The following is a 21032-nucleotide window of genomic DNA, read 5'->3' on the forward strand; positions in this document are numbered from 1 at the left end:
TCAATGTATTAAAAACAGCATTACAGCCAGATCCGTAGCGTTTTCAGAAGCAGAAGTCTGTATCAGTTTTTCCCTACTAATATGATGATTATTATTTTACTTTTAGAAATGATAGTGCATCAGCTGTGCTAACATTAAGTGGAACATCCATCTTCATGCTCTTGGGGGTTCGTCGGATCGAACCTGGATTGCCATCAGTGTTTATGCTTGACTGCCAATCTACTATTAAAGAAATTGATTTCAAAATGCTGAGTGGAATAAGGTAACTGCTGCAAATGTTAGCTATTGGTTATATGTTACTTAGCCATTAAAGTATATATACCGAATCAAGAGATATGAGGCCTTACTCATAGGCAGTTTTGTGCCAATTAGGCAAGCTAGTGATAACATTTGTAAAATCGCGCTGTTGATTGGGGCCTCCATGAAATGCAACATTTCGCTGATGCTGTTATCATTAGACATCAACAATACTTTTGATTCCCTGTCTTGGCCTTACCTGTTCTACATTTTGGAGAAATGAGGCTTCAGTTCGAAATGTCACGCATCGGTTTCACCTCCATACTGCTACACTGTTCCCTATGGACAAGATGCTGGCTTTCAATCCTCCTCTTTTCCAATCTTAAAAGGGGTCTAGGCAGGGCTGCCCACTTTCCCTTCTATTTGCTCTGGCAATTGAACTACTTTTGTGCACTCCGGAGTGTTGATTGTGGGTCATCAGTATAAATGGAGCCTTTTTGCTGCTTAGCATCACCAAGCCACTCATATCTCTGCCTAACTTGCACCAACTTCTCTCAAATTTTGGTGCCATCTGTGGTTATCTAGTCAGTCCTGCAAAATCTATTTTGCTTAACCATTCCCTTCCACCCCCTTCGCCAAACTCTCGGTGCTATCAATGGGAACCTATGATACTTCTCTACCTAGGAATTTATCTTACCAAATCTACAAATCTTTGGGACAGTGTCAAATATTCAGGAGGTTTTCTTTCCCCACATCTACCACTGCTGTCCATTATTTACCTTTGCATGTTTCCTTTTTATTTGTTTTCCATTAAAATTAGTAGAAATGCCCCAAAACATGTATTGTTGCATGTTGCAGTGCACTTCGTACTGAGGTCAACCTATCAACACGTGTTGACATGCGTGTTAACATATGTGTTAACCTGCATTTTGATACTTTTCTATTGACTTCAATGGAAAACACAAATGTGTGAATTCACAGGCCTACAAGCCTGTCAAAATGTGGAAATTTCTGTCAAGAAAACTGTCAAGTTGAATTCTGGGTTGTGCCAGTTGCTCGTCAGGTAACATGTAAGTGATAAAAAGGGAAGAGTAACACTTAAGCTGGCCTTACACTGCTCAAAATTCGATAAGTGTGCACCCCTGTCAGTGCCCCTTCTTTCGCAAAAAAAAAACATTTTAAATGGCTTTTGTCAATTTTCATTATGGCCACTAGATCCAGCTGGGTAACATAAGGTTCTTTATGCCTCTATTCTAATGTTTACAGAGATTTGCAGGATGAATGGCTCCCATGTTTTATATGAGTATTGATGGGAGTTGTTTGGGAGTTTGATTGGTAAAGGTAGTCTGTGTACTATTACATGACAATGCTAGTTACTTCATTTGTTGTGGTATGGAATGTTACCTAGTGAGACCTTTCCTTGAAACTAATTGTTCTCTGAAAAATAATATTCATAAACTCCCTTTACATACATTAATGCAGCAATTTCATTGTTTGCTTTTGTTTTATGAACGTATTATTCTCCAGGGCAGAACATTTTGTTACAATTACATCTGGAGCAGTAATATAATAATGAGCCTGCTTGTAAATATCCATCTGCACAATCATGCCAGCTGGTGTAATGAATCAGTTTTACAATTAATGTATGCAATTTCAGATGAGCCATTACCCTATAACCGTGGGGTATGTAGCAATTAGATGACAGTGTGCATGTGATTTAGGCTTTTTGTAGGAAGCACATGCTCAATTTTTCAATGACAGGCTGAGAGACGTCATGGCTGGATGCAAGCCTAACCAGTTGTATGCGTGCTAGGACGGATAAGCACCTCTGACGTAAACAGTTCGCATCCAGTACCTACCGATCATTTATTCCTGTATGCATGTAACCTTCTCGGACTTACGTACAGCCGTGATGTCTGTCATTGATTTGTACAGTCTGCTGGCCCCATATACCCGTGACTACTAGGTGCAAAAAATTGCCCCTTCTTGGCAGTGTATGGCCCTCTACAGCCATATGAATGAGTCCCATTTCTGTCTGTGACCCTGTTGGGGAGATTTTCCCTCATTTCCTGTCCAAGTGATGCTTGGAAGGTGTGGTTGTCATCAAGACAGAAAGGCATGGACAGCAATAAAACATTATCAGGCGAGAGAAAGAGATTCTAACTTCTCTGCATCCTGGGCATTCAACTCTGCATGCTGATATAAAATCACTTTACATTCATTAGTATTTTTCCTTTACATACAATTATTGTTTTTCCACTTCCTGGTCCTCTTGGGCATTAGTGATGTTTTCTATGCCCATGCGATGCGTCCTGGGAAGGTTCCATCAGCTGGGAAATTGCTGGGAAATCTTATCTGTCATCTCACCAGATCTCAGAGAAAGGCATTTCCTCCCATGAGATGATGTGCATGGTCACATGCCCTAGTCACATGTGCCAGAGTTCTAGGGAGTAGAGAGATATATATTAATCTGCCTTTAGTAAAAATGGCCACTGTGAGAAGACTGGGGAGGAAAAGAAAAATAAGGTATGCAAAGAATAAAAAGCCGGCAATTTATACAGAAGTTTGTGTTTGTAGATTGTCATTACTATACATTTCTAAAGGTGTTTTTTCTGTCATTTCAAAGATGTGGGTACTATTTCCTAGTTCCTATTTAATAAAGTCGGAGTCACTTTTATTTATTGTACTTCAGTTCAGTATGACAATGCACTGAATAAATTAGTATTTCTTTCTTATTTTTTTAAAGTTATGTCTACGATGCCATTAAGCCAGAGATAGAAGAGGTTCTTCGAACAAGTATTACCCAACAGGTAGGAAAAAGATTACACCTGATGGCAAAGTAGGAATCAAAATATGTATGCAGGGCCGTATTTACTTTCTCTGCTGCCCCAAGGCCAGGTACTTCAATGCGACCCCCTACCAGCAAAACTCCCCTCCCCCCTTGGAGAATGGCAGACCTGCAGGCTGCATACAATGTCGCCGAGATCACTTGTACAACACAAGCGGTGGCTTCCACGCTGTACATTAAGCTCTGCTTGCCCAAAGCAGGGCTAAATGTAGAAAACAACTACCCACTCGGGCATCGGGAGATAAGAATTCCACACCCCTGCTGCCTCTCTGCTCCCTGCTACCCCAAGGCCGGGCCTTGGTTGGCCTTGTGGGAAATGTATGTATGCATTAAATGGACAGCCTCCAGGTCAGGGGTTGCTTTAAATCTGAACTGCTGGCAGCCTGTGAAAATAACTTTTGTGTGCCCTCCCATTTAGTAAGGGTTAAATGTAGTCTAGAAGGGGTGTAAAGTAATGAAATATTTGCCTTATTTGTTACTTATTGCTCAATGTTGGCCAGCCTCCAACGTCCTCACATACAATGCAAGACTGCTGGTTCTGCATTGTATGTGATGTTGACGAGAATGACCAGCAATGAGAAGTGGTTTCTTCTGTGCCAGTTCCATCATAGAATTGGTGGAAAAGAAGTCTACAGGAGTGAGGAATAAGGTAAAAATGTACTTACTTAAGACCACCATAATCTAATTGGCCATTTAACCATATTTTATTTGTCACAATAATAGAGAATGATCGCCAACGTGTTTCAGCAGTTTCACCTATTTTGTCTTCATCAGGGCTTAAACAAAATACAACGAGCTTTAGTCAATATTGCAAAAATAGCATAATATTGTATAACACACATTTCACATGAAGAAATATGAAAATCTCTCTCTAAAACATGGGAACTTCATGAATAACAAAAATACATTAAAATATATTTAAACCCCAAAACAAAAATGTGATATATTGGATCTTACGAGTCCTTAGATGAGGTAGATGCACTAGTTCTGCTTCTTTCTTCCTGCTTGACGATCCTTCCATTGCCACATTTCCTGTCCTAGGGTTAAAATATGTACTCAAGGCACTGTATCTATGGTGGAGCAGCAGTGTTAGCCTAGGCTGCACTCCTAGTTTGGACTACAAACACCCCCGTCTGCATTAAATAAGAGAAGGGTTTTGTAGTTCACCAAAGAGAGCTGGAAAGGCTGATAACATTGTTTGGGATTTCCATTAACTGCACAGGAAATTACAAGCACATTGAAATTCTGGCAGGATCAACAGGTATATTCTGTACTTGCAGAAAATGTGCTTAGAAAAAAAGAATGCAGCTACCACATGAACTGGTAAGATGCAATATATTGAGTTTTTGTTCTTGGGCTTAGCTATACTTCCTGAAATATTTTTGTGTTATCCATGAACATCCATGTTTTATTTTCGGCCATAATAAAAAAATTAAATTAGCAGAAAACTGTTAAATATTACCTTTTATGTACATACACAACTACACAAGCATCCATGAGCATTAAATATTCAAGAGCAATAATTGTATAGTGTGCAATATAGAAAAAAACACTTATCAAAGCTTTAATGTATCAACACTCTTGGTAAGAGAACAAAGAGTATATGGTGTGGTGTTTTGTTTAATATACAGTGTGTGTGTATACAGTATGTATGTATGTGTATATATGTGTGTATATATAAATATATATCTATATCGATATATATATATAGATATAGATATATATCCAAATGTTCTGCTCTGAGAAGTCAAGTTCTTCGCTGGGATGCGTCCCTCAATAATTTAGAGAGTAAGTAATCTGAAAACACACTTTAAACACGTTACATGCCCTTACATGTTAGAGAAATGACTAATAAAACAGTGCATTATAATTTTCTTAAAGTGTATTTCCACACTTGCAGTCAAATTTGAGGAGCCCTCACTGTATGTTTGTGTTCTCATACTCACAGCGTACCAAAAAAAAAAATATTTTTAAATGATTTTTTACCTTTCTAGTTGTTTCTTTAGAACAGGTTTATAAATAGAACACTACAGACAGATTCTATTGCTTATAATAGATAACATTTAGCAATTAGGCGAACATTTTTTTTATTAAAGTGCATTAACATACAATGTACCACCCAAGCTTTGAGATCTTTAACGTTTTGTTAGGACAGACAGTGTGCACATCTAGTTTGCAACTGATAATGAAATCTGCCAGAACAATACAGACAGGGCTAAAGTATGACAAACATTACTGCCCAGCCCTATCCTTAACATTACATAGAAGAAAAGAGCTAAAACTGTTCAGAAAATAAAAATGCAAATAAAAGTTTTTTGAAATGTTTTGATAATGTTATGCTATGTGAATGGGAACATGTATTGAATATAAAGGTGTTATCCCAATTTTGCTGCAAATTAATAAAAATTATATTAGTGAACAGTAACCTAGAGTATGCAATACATTACCTTTCCTTGGTTAAAGCCTTGCTGCTAAAGATCACTGCACTATATATTCCTCGGTTCCTTATTAAAGCCCATTAAACCCCCTTTCCTCAACTCTCGCACCCCTTATGCTATGTGAATGAGAACCTGTATTGAATATAAAAGTGTTATCCCAATTTTGCTGCAAATGAATTAAAATTAAATTAGTGAACAGTAACCTAGAGTAAGCAATAAATCAACTTTCGTGGTTAATGCCTTGCTGCTAGAGCACTATACATTGCTCTGTTCCTTATTAAAGCCCATTAAACCCCCTTCCCTCAACCCTCTCTCCCCTTTTTCTCCTCTCTTGCACCATACTGGTATTTAACATTCTGAAAACCCCCTTTTAGTCACCGGAGTCAGCTGTCATAAGTTGCCCACCGTTGCCTCTAAACCAGTGCTGCAGTCTGTGTCTGAACGATCTCCTTGCCTCATCATGACACAATCACAATAAATATCATATTGCTATCTTGATGGTATTTTTTAATGTCACAAGAAGATACTATAAAAATGACAGTTGTCCCGTTGTAGTATGCCCCTGAGTGTAAGTTCAAGATACGTCAAGATAAAGAAATATACAGGTAGAAATAGCATAGGGAAAATTATGCTATAATTTTGCTATAATTATGCTATAAGCTATAATTGGGATGAAAGCAGTTGGTATGCTGTATCACTAGAGAATTTCCCTTTGAGGTGAAGATTAAAAAATAATTGGTTTTGTTGTGCGGGGCCCCACCACACATACTTATGGCCAATTGTATCAGGCTAACCTTTCAAGTTGATGATTCAATCCAGTGAGTAAATCCATATAGAAAAGTGAAGTACAATAATTCATGGGCAGTAACCGTGAAAAAAATTGTCTGATTTTTTTATTTCGTGTATGAGTCAGTCCATGGTGGGCGCTCGCTGAGATAGACCGGTAATACAAGTGATTATTGATTAAATTGGTGAATTAATCTTAATACTCCCTACCATTGGGGTGCAACACCAAATGTTGTGTTGTGAAATATTCCTGTATGGCTTGAATTAGAGAAACAGAAATAAAAACATTAATGCATTTTCACGTTTTTTTGCAGTGAATATCACATTATCTGAAAATATTACTGCTGATTTGTCACTTATTAGTGATCCAGAGTTTTCCGAAATGTATGCTGACCTGAGTTTTAAGGTAGGCTTTCCAACACTGCTCTAGTGTAACCCCATGATATAGTTGAATGGGGTAGTTACCGAGAGGCATTCTCTTTGTGCTGTGTCAACCATGTTTTTCAAAATGTATATTACAACTGTCTGTTATGGATCCTACTTTCCGCAGCTGAGTGTACAAAGCAATGACAAAAACTGGCAAAAAAAAAAGCCATCTTAAATCTGTACTCTGGGAAAGCTGCTAAGTACATAGCTAAAATACATTCTGCCACGCTAACACACTGACCATTTCCTTTCCCCCCACTGTGAATACAAAGAGTGCCAGATCATCTCAATAGACCAAAGTACTTTATTGATATTATCACACATAACAACAAGAAGATAAAAGGCAGCCAATGTGTTTCAGGGGCCAGAAATCTCCCTTAATCAGGGCAACAAAGCATATACATTCCTTATTCTATGTATTATTATTATTCTTATGCCATGTATTTCTGGTCCCGAAATGTGTTGGCTGTCTTAACAATAAAGGACTTTAAACTCTTGAGATAATCATTTGGTTCTCTTTAGGACTTTTTCATGTGGATTTCCCAGTTTGGGTGACCCCTATTTTCTGAGGAGCCCCCACATTGTGGAGAGCTGCTGAAGTCAGGTCATTAGAAGTTTAGCTTTAGGGAAAGTTGCCTGTTGGTCAGACTATTGCATATCGATCATATTAATTTATTTGCTTTTTGTTTGTGAATGTTGTGCATTTATTTAGTAAAAATTTTAAAAATGTCACTTTAAAATTAATTGCATCCCAATTACAGGGCCAGTTCCGTGTGCCTAATGTGACCATGGAAAATTATTCTCCTGCTCCATTTACTTTGCCTGCCGAGGCGGTCTCCAGGTCTTGTGCTGGGATATCAGAGGCCTCTCTAAATTCCCTTGTAGCCGCATACTACTCAAGTGGAGCTATGAATGACATGCTCTCCAATGCCTCAGTAAGTACAAGTGACTTAGATATACCAACTAGAGGAATCGGGAGATAATGCTTATGGCAACCAATCAGATTTCAGCCATCATTGTTTTCTGGTGAAGGTTAGAAAGTAAAAGGTAAAATGTGAAAAGAAACAAATATGTAATTATCCCAGCTCCCTTTTAAAAATGTATTTGTTCATCTGGCTACAAGTAAGTGCTTTTTTCCATATGTATGATAGTGACATGCTATGCAGTGCTTGAAAGATGATATTGTCATTTAACAAGGTGTTAATAATAGAACTGCTACAGTCTGTGTGAACTGATTAGAAAATGATCATAACATTGAACAACACATAAATTATTAGAGAATCACCAATGATGACTTTATTGCTGCAAATCACTATTAGGAACTCCCCTGTTTACTCCATCACAATGCATATTGAAATGAGCTTTTGAAAGATTCATTGGGGCTGATTTACTAAAGGCAAATCAGCTGTTTACTTGCAAGGGGATTTTAATTTTGCAAAGGAACTTTCCCTTAGCTTAGTTAATGAGGAGACTTCCATTATCCAATTATGCGCAAGGAAAAATACTATATTTCATTTTGCTTGCATGTGATTGGGTATTCTTTCCAAAGTGAATTTTCACCACTCAGCCTTTGGTAATAAACCTCATAGTAACCCCATTTCAACAGTTGAAACTATGGCGGAGTTGTAGGGGAAGTGTTCAGAGGGTGCTAGTGGCTCTCGCAGCTATGCGGGTGACTTAAGGATGAGGAGAATGGGTGTTGGCCAAAGAATGGGGTGGAGGATTAAGCATCGGAAACTGCTAAGGTGTCTTCTTTTCTTTAAAAAAAGAGGAAGGTTTTATGGAAACAACAGTGTACAGATCATGAGTGTTGTTGTGGTTAGACAGAGGTGATTAAGTAATCCAGTGCTAGTTTTAGTTGATATGCTAAGCATCATGACAAGTTGTGACAAGGTCTCCTAGCACTGAAAGGCAAATAGCTCTGTGTGTTGTATTCATCACATAGATAAGGAAATATGAGCCCAACTTTGTTTTCAAGTGAATGCAGCATTGTGACAAAGTGAGTGTTATCTCTACTGCTAAGCAATGCCTGGTGCCCATTTCCTCTATGTTTCTTTCCATCTCTGAACCTGTTCCTGATTATTTGCTTTGATAATTATTGTCACCACTTCTGTCCTGGTGAAATAGTCACTAGAGCAGAAAGTGATGTGAAAACCAAAATTGTATGTTTGTCATCAAGGCAGGAAGTGAGGGGAAATCTTTCAATGGGAAAAAATCTCCGGCTAACGAATGTCTAAAAGAAATTTCCTCTAATTTCTGGGGAGTTTCTTTCATTTCCTGTTATATCTGAGGGACAGGAAGCAATGGTGTAACAATAGTCATAGCACGCCATGGGACCTGTGGGGTAGAAGGGTGAGCCATCGGGGGCTGTTGAGGCAATTTACACATAGAAAATCTGTATGGTTGTGAAAATAACACATATCCGTCACTGCATTGGCAGGGTTGCTGAGGTTGCTGTTGACACTGACCCTGTACCCCCGTAACATTCTAATTAAGAAGAGAAGATGAACAGGAGGAGACTTCAGAATGATTGGCACTAGTCAGAGATCCCCTTTGCAGGATATGCAGTATGGAAAATTTGTTTAGCTGTCTTATTAGTTATTGCCCTCAGAGCGTCTGGTCATCCCGGCCAGCACTGATATTACCTTGTATGCCTAACTGAATCTTCCCACTGCTGCAAAAATCCCAGAGTGTCTCCTTAACTAAAAGCGCACAGTTCTTTGCATTTCTGAAAAGAAAAAAAAAAAAACGGTTTACAGGCTGATGCACTTGGGTGCCTGGGGCAATACAATGTAAAAATTGGGCTTATTTCCCCACCTGGGAGCCACAGGTGCAGTGTACAGATGCCCATATAAATCATTAGCTGCATGTGTTTGTATGCGCTTATACAGACGTGCAACCCCAAATGCAGTTTGCTTTTGGGGGTTGTACATCTGGGTCCCAATGGCAGGTTGTCACAGAGACAGGACACATCAACACTGTTTTCAGTGTTGTACAATGGGGGTGTTAGAACCTTTATGGTGTATTTTTGTGCTACGTATGTTTTTCTGCTCAAATAACACCAGTTCCCCAAATTACTTGTCCTGAGACAGGAAGTGAGGTGATAAAGTATATCCAAAGCGGACATAGATATTTAAAAGGTAACGGAGTGTCAATCCCTTCCCGGCTCTCGCCAAAATAAATAAAATATAAAAAGGTTTGCTGCAGTTGGGTTTAACATTTGAGTATGTAATGTATGGTGACCCTAGTCTAGTGAGTACAAAAATACTGTATGTATGTAACAGTAACAGTACAGTATGTAGTGTAGCCATAGTAAAACATAATAATATTAATGACACCTAATTAACTGCCAATTGCATCACCTCTGCTTCTCTTTGCCATCACTTTTTAATACCTGAGGCATTTGGGAACTAACTGGGTTACTGTCTGTTTTATATCTTCAACAGGAATCTGTAAAATTAACAACATCGGAACTAACAGCTGCTGTACCAGAGGTGGGCACATATGTAGATTTATCAGCAATGCTTTTACGATACATGAGAAATTCATATAATTTACAGCTCAATCGAACCTTCAGTTAAAATTACCGACAGTAAATATATTCCAAGTACATTAAAACAGAAGGCATCCAATGTCTTACAGTTTGTTTTCTTATTTATTACAGATATTTATATAGCGCTGACAATTTACACAATGCACATTTACATCAGTCCCTACCCTCAAAGAGCTCACAATCTAAAGTCCCTATTTCACATGCATACATACAGGGCCAATTAGCTTTCCAGCATGTCTTTGGGGTGTGGGAGGAAACTGAAGTCCCTGGAAGAAACCGACACAAGTACAGGGAGAACATGCAAACTCCTTGCAAATAGTGACTTGGCTGGGATTCGAACCAGGGACCCCCTGTGCTGCAAGAGAGAAGCACTAACCACTATGCCACTGTATTACCCATGCCAAACTAGCCACAGCCTGAGTATATAACCCCTGCCACCTGCTGCAAAATGGGACCCTAGCTCTCTGAGGGGAAGCAGTGGTCCCACTGCAGAGGTCTGCCATGCCCCCTACTGAATAAGACCTATAGCTCTGCAATTCGCAAAGCTCATACTCACTGCTGATTGGAGAGTTTTGACACTAACTCAGTAAGGGGATGTGTCGAAACTCTGCAATGAGACCACTGCTTCCCTACAAGGGAGAGCAAGGGTCCCACTATGCAGCCACTGGGAGGAAACAGACTTTTCTACTTACTGTAAGACATTAAACACTAGTGCGATTCGTTTCGTTCCTAAACGAATTTTGGACAAAAATTCGGAGATTCGGATGTATCCAAATTCCAAATTACAGATATAACAAATGCAAACAAATCTGAATTTCCTATTCCGAAATTCGCTAGCGGTAGTCTGTACGAACGTTCGTTCATTGGACGAAATTTTCGTTGAAGCAAAATTACATTTGGGGGAAAAAAAAATTTTTTCTCAAATGTCACTGTGTTGCAACGAACGCAACAAAAACGACATGAACGTCAGACGGTACAGACTACCGCTAACAAATTTCATCTGAATCCCGAAACAAATTTATTTTCGGACCCGAATCCCAAAAAACGAAATAACGCAAAATCTGAATCGAAACAAAACTTATGTTTTTCTGGTGCACATGTCACACCTTTAGCTTTGATAGAACCGGAATGAACTTACTGCAGCTAAACTAAAGGTTCTACTGCGCTTTAATTATCATGCAACTTTCTTTTCTTTTTTTAAGATTTCAAAGCATTTTACAAGCCCAACACCTGCAAAAATCATTTTGAACGTTACTAGTAGTCCAAAAGTGACCCTGAAAGCCAAGAATATAACCATGGACTTTCAAGGACTTTTTCAAATTCATGTCAAATCTGCTGACGGCAAAAATCAGTATGTCCATGAAGCAAAAATAGTGAGTATCTTCATTATTAAAACATACTGTATATGTAAAAGAGAAAAACGTGGCAGTCTCAGTTACACATTTTCTTTTTCATCATGTATAGCTGGCTGTCTTGAACGGTAAAATCTCTATAACAGATGCTAAAGGATCCCAAGGTTTGAATGTGAGTGCTTCAATCAGCCTGCACAGGTAATCAGATCTGGGTCATCCATACTGCTGTAGCCAATTGTATTCATTATTTCCCATACACATAAATAGGATTATGGGAAAATGACAGCAACTGAGAGATATGAAGTTTACCTTTCTGTAGTTCCCTGATGTTGATACCTTCTGATATCTGAATAAAATCCCATAGGTTTTCAAGGGGACTATTTATTTTGATGCCTGCACTTAAAGTGAGCCTGTCATCCATTTTAAATATATCCAAAACTAAAAGTGTTGATTAAAGTGCCACTAAACTCAGGAGTTAAATCTTTAAAATGCATTCAAGTACCCTAACTATTAACAAAAAATGTTATCTTATTTGTGTATCGCTCAGCTGTAGATCCTCAAATCATCTCTGAATTGGTGCTGACACTGTCCTTCCTTCTGGAGGGTGGCTACTTTTGTTCCCCATGGTCCCTGTGTGTGTTGTAAAGTATCCACCATTCCAAGCTTGCTCCATGATGGACTACAATCTTAATACCAATTCTTAAACTAAACTTAAGATTGTAGTCCATCACGAGGGTGAGCTTGGAGTGGTGGATACTTTACAACACACACAGGGACTGTGGGACTTTAACTCAGTTTATCATCAAAACAAGGTAACTATCATGTGCAGAGGTAGAAGCAATGGCATCCTCCAGATCTGCCCAATACAGGTACAGGGGCACTGAGTATTACCTGACTAGTTATACAATACATTTACTTTAGCACTGCGCATACAATAAAATAAAATTATATTTGTGAGACTGTTTTCAATAACAAATTGTGCAATTACAGTGTAACTAAGGGGTAGCTTTAAAAAACATTTTTGGATAGATTAGGGGAAGGTAAAAACACCTGTCAGATGTTTGCCCTCAGTATACCATTGGGGGAGATTTCTCTTTACTTCCTCTCCTGTATGTAACAATGACCCCCAAAGGAAATGCTGGAGTTTAATTGGCCCTCCTAGCCTTATTACTGGTAGTTTGCTTTGTGGCTGCTCTCAGTCACCCACCTATCCACTCAGGGAGACAGAATTCCACTTCATCCATCTTCTTTTTGGCTATTTAATTGGCATTGTTGTCCAGGGGAGATAGGATTGGATACCCATAAACAGCAGAAAAACTTCCCTCCACTCAGTAGTATCTTCTATTATCTTTAAATCCTGCCACTGGCTAATACAGTTTTTATAGACCAGATGGACAGGTGCCCTCTAACAGTCCAGTTGCCCAGACGGGCAATTTGAGAACCTTTAAGCCTAGCAGCATGAACTGGACCTCTCTGGAGCTATAGTTTCCCCAAGCAGCAGGCCTGAGAGGCAAGGACTCCAGGGCTCACATCCTCCTCAGACAGCAGGCCTGGCAATCCAAACTGGATCCTTCACACACACACACACACACATCTTCTCCATGCAATGCTCAGGAGCAGGGCCGGCCTTAGGCTTTTAGGCGCCCTGTGCGAGAAAGCTTTACAGCGCAGAGGGAAGGACCCTTCTACAAGATTTCCCCTAATTATTCTTCCCTTCTCCAGTCAATATCACTGGCATAAACCCCTCAGTGATTGGTTAGGGCAAAATAAATATTCATGACCCAATGCATTTTATATTTTCATGCTATCTACTGATAAACACTCCTCAGAAGCTAGCAGAAGCAAACAATTTACTTGGGCTTAGGAGAAACCGAGTTATTCACAAAAGGGTGAAAAGTTTTTGAAGAAGGCAGGAGACGTGAACAATCTAGGACAACATAGGTGAACTGGAAAGTGAGCTGAACTGGATAATTTTTCCAAATCAGCTATGTTGTCCTAGATTGTTCACTTCTCCTGCCTTCTCCAAACTCTTCACCCTTTTCAGTATAGCCCTGTAAATTTAGATTAGGGCCACTCTAGCTTATTGTAGGGTTCATACATTTAGACACAACAGGACGTGAGTGGGAAACTCTTCAAAGTGAGGTCAATCCCTTCATAGACACTTGTCATTGCAACAAATGTCCCCATTGGAATATTCCCCCTCTATTCCTGTTCCAAAACAACTCAAAATTAGAATTTTTTTCTCACTTTCAGTTTTGGTGCAAGTGGTCACCAGGGCAGTTAGAGTGGATGAATCTCCCCAGCAGGGACACAGACAGCAATGAAATGTTGTCAGGGCTTCTACATATTCTCCACTCTATTCAAAATGTTAAAAGTTTAGGTACAGTTTAGGTACTGTGCTAGCTTATTACTGAGCTCACTGAAAATAAATGTCTCGTTGCAGATTCCAAATAGACAAGACCGAGCCCAACACTAAAGAATCAAAGGTAAGATGAAGAGCTCATTGAGGATTTCCAGTAATACTGACTTATGTCTTGCACTTGTTAATGCTCATGAATCATACTGTTTGTGTTATTTAAATGATGTCCCTTTAAATCCAGCATCATTATTTTCAGTACTATTGTGCCCTGTGAAGTTATTGTATTTGCTGTAGGCGGATACACACAGAGACATAATAACACCACATTGTATAGATATGTAATAATAAAATGTAGGCTTTTTAACGTGCCCGTAAAATCCTTTTCTTGGAGTACAGTACAGGACACAGGGTGAATCAAGACAACTGGTATCATCAGGTGACTGGACACTGGCCATAGTTGTTGGAGCCTATATAACCCTTCACCTTACAGCAGGTCCTTTGTTATTTTGTAAGCAATAGAGGATATTCACAAAAGGGTGAAACGTTTTTGAAGAAGGCAGGAGACGTGAACAATCTAGGACAACATAGGTGAACTGGAAAGTGAGCTGAACTGGATAATTTTTCCAAATCAGCTATGTTGTCCTAGATTGTTCACTTCTCCTGCCTTCTCCAAACTCTTCACCCTTTTCAGTATAACCCTGTAAATTTAGATTAGGGCCACTCTAGCTTATTGTAGGGTTCATACATTTAGACACAACAGGATGTGAGTGGGAAACTCTTCAAAGTGTCCTATAATCTACTCCAAGAAAAAGATTTGACAGATTTGTCAAAAATCCTATATTGGGTTCCTATATTGGCTTGATTATACAGTACAGGACACAGGGCCGAATCAAGACAACTGTGATGTCCACGAGCAATAATAGAGGGTCAGGAACAGACTTCAACCACCAGGCTGCATAGCATAGAACAGCCTATTCTGCTGCTCGCAGAACCATGCAACCAAAATCAGCATCAGCTGATGCCTGAACATCCACCTTATAAAACCATGTGAAAGTATGCAATGAAGACCAGGTGGCCACCGTTACAAATTTGCATGGTTGATACCTGGTGACAAAGAGCCCAGTGAGACACTGACAGACCTAAGGACACTAGGAAAAAAACTGAGTCTCTGGTGTGGTGGGAGGGGTTATAAGGGTCCCTACAGCTCTAGAGTGCAGTCAGCTAAAAATATACCCTGTTGTTTTGATTCAGCCATGTGTCAGCAAATAGTGGGCTATTGCCGCTATATGGTGCCAGTGCAGAGCCGCGCTGCAGCCAGTAAAGATCCTGACAATATTGATGGGATCCACCCCCCTACTTGATTGACGGCTGGCTCTCTAGAGCCAGTGCCAGCTGTTCCCACCCCCTCCCCTGTCTGTCCCTCCAGTCGGTGCTGACTGACGGTCACCGCTCTGCAGGGAGAAGATCAGGAACTGAACGATCAGGGGTATGTGATCACTTAGTTCTTGATCAATGGAGCTGACCTGTGAGAGCTTCAGTGTCACATTTCGGCTCTAAGAAAGTGTATTTCAATCTCCCCTTAATTCTCCTTTAAGTCCTCATTGACCTCTGTAGCTGCAGGTACCTTGGCGCAATTCATCCTCAAAGATCACAGCAGAAGCCCTGAAGTCAGTTCGCAGTAGCTCAGCTCTCCAGGCTTGAAACATCTTTAACATTACAGAACAAGTCCAGTTGAAAGAAACTAACTACTACCAGCGATCTGATTTATACATTAATCCGTAACGCAGTGTACTTAGCATATTTGATGCACATGGCTACTCTATATGATAAAAAAATTTATTTTGGGACTAATAATGAAATGAAACAAGTATTAAAAAATAATTATTAGTTATGTTCAGATACCAAGTACCGTACTCTGTACAAGTACAAGTACAGATACTTATCCAGCTCCAATACTAGACTAGAGAAAAATTCAAACGTTAGGAGGAAGCTGTCATTTGTAATGAGCACACGGAGCTCCTGGGATTTGTACATCTCTGTTTAATGTGTGATTTTTTTTTTGGTATTAATATATATCAGGGATGCACCAATGCAATTTTTTCAAGTACAAGTACTGATACTTGCCCAAGTACTCACAGATACAAGTACCGATACATTTTTGTTTACTATCATGTGACAGTTTTTCTAAAACAATACAGACTAATGACTTCAGGACAGCGGTGGAGCACCAGAGCTAGGTTCTGGCTGCAAACGCTGCCACCCTGGTAGTTCTCGTGAAACTGCCAAGTATCGGCACTGGTATCTGAACATCCCTATGGTTAGAAAATGAAAACCATGACCATAAAAATTGAAGAGTTGCTTTACATTGGTGGTCATTGGTGGTACTTCCAGCCATTGACACCATTTCTTTAGAGTCTAATATTTAACCATTATTTCCTTCACTGAGTAGAAGACATACAACTTGTTCCTTATCTGTAATATGTAAAGTGTACTATTCCTCATTGCCTTCTAGGATGCCGCATCAGAGAAGGGCATTCAGAACATATTTACTCAGATGCTGTTGCCAAATATTAATGGTAAGGAAACTACTTCTAAGTTTCATACTTGGATGACTGCTCAAACATCTCTCCATGTATTGAATTCATGATTACTTACTTTACTTGACAGAAAAACTGAATAAAGGAATGTTAATACCTTCAACAATCCTGGAGAATCCTTCTAGTACTAGTAAACAGGTAGGACATTGTTATTATTTATTTATTTTGGTGGGTACCGTCTCATCTCTTAGGGCAGCTGTAGATGACGGCTTATGTGTATGTCTAGCCAAAAAAAAAAAATTTAACAGCCTTACTCCAATATCTGTCCCCATGTTTTGTCTCTTAAAGAATTCTGTAAGTGCTGAAAAACACCTGTTAATCTACACAAAACCTTTGTAATTTCCTGTGCACGCTGCCTCTATCTCTGCTGCACTAAAATCTCAATCAGTATTATCATCCCTGTCCAGTTCACCTCTGTTCCCTGTAGTCTTACTTCCTGTCCTAGGGTGGCAGCACTGCTCCTTCATAGATACAGTACAGTTAGCAAGTGTTGTCACCCTAGGAGAGGAAGTGTGTCACTGGCAGAATGACCAGGTGAAAATAAAGGGAAAAAAGTCTGCAAAAAAGAAAACGATGCAGCCACCATATCTGAATACTGGTATGCTGCAATTTAAATAAATATTTGTTCTTAATGTAGCCGTATTGTGGTGTCAGGTCCTTTAAGAGGAAAGATATTGCAGCTGCAGGTGGAGCCAGAGAGCACAGGTTGTGGAGACTGTATACAGAGCTGATTTGGATACGTTTTGCTGAAAGGATTTTTGAGAACTGCATTACCCAGGAGGCTGTGGGGAGGAAACAGGAGGCTTATGGGTTGAAACTGCAGAGCAGCCTCAGTCTGGGACAGCCATCTGAAGAGGACAGACCTGTGTAACCCTGTGTGGGTTAAGACTGTGTGAAACAGAGCTGTGTTGTCACCGCTGACATATAGGGACACACAGGCTCTGTGCAGCCGTCTATAGAGAGACTGATCTGAGTTGCTGAATCGGAGAGGACCCAATCGAGTGTCTGAAGTGAGGTCCGGTGACTTGGTTAACGCAAAGGACATCGAGGCCTAGTTGCACTGCCGAACCAGCCACTGGGGTGATCCAGCCATCCAGAGGGAGACGACGGCCAGTATCCTGAGTGAGTGAAAACTTCTTACAAGGGACACAGATGACTGCACCTTTCGCCAGAATCGACCTGATAGAGAAAGAGGACATCCAGCTTCTGCCAGCAGACTTCATCTCTTCCCCTTTGATTTGAGGAGTGGTGAGAGGCCTTTGGCCGCAGTGACACCCTGTTTATTGTTCACATCTGCTATACAGCAAGGGCCTCAACGTTGGCTAGCCTAGGACAGTACTACTGGCCAGTAGTTTAGAGTGGAGTAGATACTTTTAAGTAGAGATATCAATGTTGATTGCATTCAATCTAAGTATATTATCTGAGACATTCTGACATTGCAGGCTTTCCTGCATGCAATAGATTGCTGCTGCGTGTCAGATTGCCTTATCCTGTTATTGGTTGTATTACATGTGATTGGGGAGCCGTTAAGTGTTTGTTCTATTCCATAGTCATTAAATCTGTTATAAAACTTCACAAGGTGTGCTGGTGTGCTGTGGGTTCATTGCTTGTGGTGTGTCACAGAGGTGAAACAGAAGACCCGATCATCCAGCGGCTCCTTCGGGGGTGAGCGCTACATTGTGTTTAGATATTCTTTAACATAGACGTGAACCCAAGCTTCATACTCTAAGAAGCTATACCTTAAAGGAGAATTATGGGGAGTGAAATACACTGAAGCTGTCACATGTCGGCTCTATTGTTCGGGAAGCGAGCGATCACATACAGTATCTTTGATCGCTCAGTTCCTGAGCATCTCCCTGCAAAGAGTGGTGACTGTCAGTCACCGCTCCCCGCAGGGATCCCACACTCCCCTTTCTCGGACAGGGGAGGACAGGGGAGAGGGCGGACACAGCTAGCTCTGCGTCTAGAGAGGAAGAGCCAGCTGTCAATCAGGCAGCGGGCTGGATCTCGACAATATTGTTGGGATCCGTCCTGGTTGCAGCGGGGCTCTGCACTGTCAGCATATAGCGGGCAATATGCAGGGTTTTGGGTCACAGGAAGACATTAGAATATGTCCTCCTGTGACCCTGAAGAGAACTATGGAAAAGAAAAAAGTTTGGTCTATAGTTCTCTTTTAAGCATCAGCGAATGGCCAAATATTGATTGTTATTAAAACCATTTTAATGATTTTTATAATGGTCACTTGACCACTTGCTGCATGCAGGACCATGGATGGTGGGTGTCGAGAACCAGTACTGACACCTCCTGTAACATTGCTACCTTGTTCTAGAATTTAACTCCCAGAAGTCATTATTACATTGCTTCAGTTGGACAGTAAAGGATTAGTCCCTCCACCTGGTCCACACTGGGATACTAGTAGGCACTACTGACCCACTAAACACATCCTCTTAGAGATGGGAGCAGGGGGAAGTGGCTTATCTTGGTGTGCCTGTTCGTGGGGACACCATTAGCTTTATTAGCACACACAAGGGTGGCTCCATAGGACCCATCAAGGGAAAGGAGCCACCCTAAAACAGGATACCAGGACCAGGGCTCAGGGGACCAGCTGATTATTTTATTAAAGCCTATGACCAATGGAGCAAGCTGTAAACTGTAGTTCTAAATGCACGGTTGGCCTCAGGGCAAAAAGGGATTTTTTACAATGTTTTGCCCATTAAGTTAGAATGTGGAATTAACCCCTTTTTTGGGGTTTGTTACAAATGTGGTATGTGAAGTTAGACATGCATATAAAATACATTTTAAGAGGCCTCTATTGCACTGCTAGGGCTTCTTTGGTTTTATTTTTCTCACCTCCTCATACTATGTATAGTTACAATGTCTCTATACTCATAAGCTCCCTCATACACATTACAGTCTGACTATGCAATCTGTTCTACAATCTCCTTCAGATTTACTAAAACTATAAAAGGACTATCCAATTGATTTGTATCCAATAGGGCAGTCTCTTGCCTGCATAGGTGTTTATTGATCTAAAGGAGATTGTACAGTCAGACTGTAACCTGTATGGTGACTTTTACTGTAAAGTAATACAATTTGTGCTAATATGTTATCTTTTGTCTATATCGCAGGGCTTTGAATTGGTGGAAATAGGCTTCAACTGGGACTGATTCCATTACTATCTGGATGGCTGGAATGTGTTGCGCAACCCTTGTGCGTTTAAGAAAGAAAATCAACAATCTGCCAGAACAAGGCCCTGTATTTATCTCATTGTAAATATGGGACATCTGAAATGCCCAATACCACTATTAAACTAGACCCATTGGTCAGTGGAATGTGTTGACTGCTATTCCTGACCTCCTTTGTAAATGTTATTTGGCTGGCTGCCTCTGGCTTTACTGACTTGGATGAAGCATGCAGTCAGTGAAGTCAGTTACTCTGCATGTCTGGTGTGAGTAGGTGAAGCAATGGAATCAGCATGACAGCCAGATGGAGAGGTCAGCAATGGTAGCCTACCTATTTCCCAGTATACAGGTTGCTTGTGTGGAATTCCTCCTCCTCTTAAGCAAGTAATGCCTAAATGCATATTTATAACTGTTATTTATATACCTCAAGAATATAGATGAGAAGATTTGTTCATTCTCACAGTTATCTGTATTATTTATTATGTCACGTGTCAGCCAAAAACATTTAATAAATAAAAGGGTAATACAACTAAATTGTCTGTTTATTGTCTTGGTAAGTAGTACCAAAATATTTTTGTCAAAGCCAGTTCCTTGCCAGCATGCTACAGAGAAGGACCCTTGCTTTCTCTCTGTAAAAGCAGTGGTCTCTCTGCAGAGGTCTGAGATACCCCCTGCTAGAGTCCCAACTAGAGCTCTGCAAATAGGACAGAACAAACGTTTAGTTGAGTTAGAGCCCTCAATTAGCAGGGATTGTGAGCTTTTCTAATTGCAGAGCTCTAAGTGTGACCAGCCGGGCGTGTATCAAACCTCTGCAGAGACTACTGCTCCCACACAGAGAGCAAGGGTCCTTCTCTGCAACATGTTGGCAGGGGCAGTTTTTTTTACACAGGTTAGGGCTGCTTTCTTTTAAAACACACAGTAAGACTTTGCACACCTTTTGGTTTTGATACACCTAGAATCAGTAGCGTAACAATCGCCATAGTGACCCAGGCGGCCGCTATGGGGCCCGGGGCACAAGGGGGCCCGGCCAGGACATCCCCCTGATGCCGTGTGGGCCACCTGGGTCGCTATGGCATCTCAGGCTGCTGGCTGTCACAGGCGGGTGTGAGGAGGAACGTGTCGCTATTAGATCACCGACAACCTGTCAGTGATCTGTGCAGCAGCGCATTCCTCCTCCACACCCGCTGCTGAGTCAGTGACAGCCAGCAGCTGTGGAGGAGGAAGGCTGGGCCTGGTGTCAGAAGCAGAGGAGGA

At 40.6% G+C, this 21032-nt stretch overlaps 2 protein-coding genes and 1 long non-coding RNA gene across 3 annotated transcripts in view; all 3 read left to right on the forward strand.

The window, feature by feature from the left end:
- LOC108789312 overlaps positions 1 to 3080 on the forward strand; it is a 25898-nt gene extending 22818 nt beyond the window's left edge. Inside the window, exons 4-5 of the mRNA XM_018559284.1 lie at positions 107 to 262; positions 2984 to 3080. Of these exons, the coding sequence (XP_018414786.1) occupies positions 107 to 262; positions 2984 to 3080 (253 nt within the window). The remainder of the gene's footprint in view (positions 1 to 106; positions 263 to 2983) is intronic.
- A 1740-nt stretch (positions 3081 to 4820) lies between these two features.
- Positions 4821 to 9393, forward strand: LOC108789313 (BPI fold-containing family C protein-like). Its single transcript, XM_018559285.1, has 4 exons — positions 4821 to 4873; positions 6624 to 6715; positions 7497 to 7670; positions 9334 to 9393. Coding segments are annotated over exons 1-4 (327 nt in total). The 5' UTR covers positions 4821 to 4872.
- Positions 9394 to 11753: 2360 nt separating this feature from the next.
- On the forward strand, positions 11754 to 16575 carry LOC108789326. The gene is made up of 3 exons (XR_001941393.1): positions 11754 to 11838; positions 14084 to 14126; positions 16512 to 16575. It is a non-coding gene; the product is annotated as an uncharacterized LOC108789326 (long non-coding RNA).
- The last annotated feature ends 4457 nt before the right edge of the window (positions 16576 to 21032 follow it).

This window comes from Nanorana parkeri, unplaced genomic scaffold, assembly GCF_000935625.1.
Source record: "Nanorana parkeri isolate BGI_ZX_2015 unplaced genomic scaffold, ASM93562v1 scaffold387, whole genome shotgun sequence".
In the NCBI taxonomy this organism is placed as follows: Eukaryota; Metazoa; Chordata; class Amphibia; order Anura; family Dicroglossidae; genus Nanorana; species Nanorana parkeri.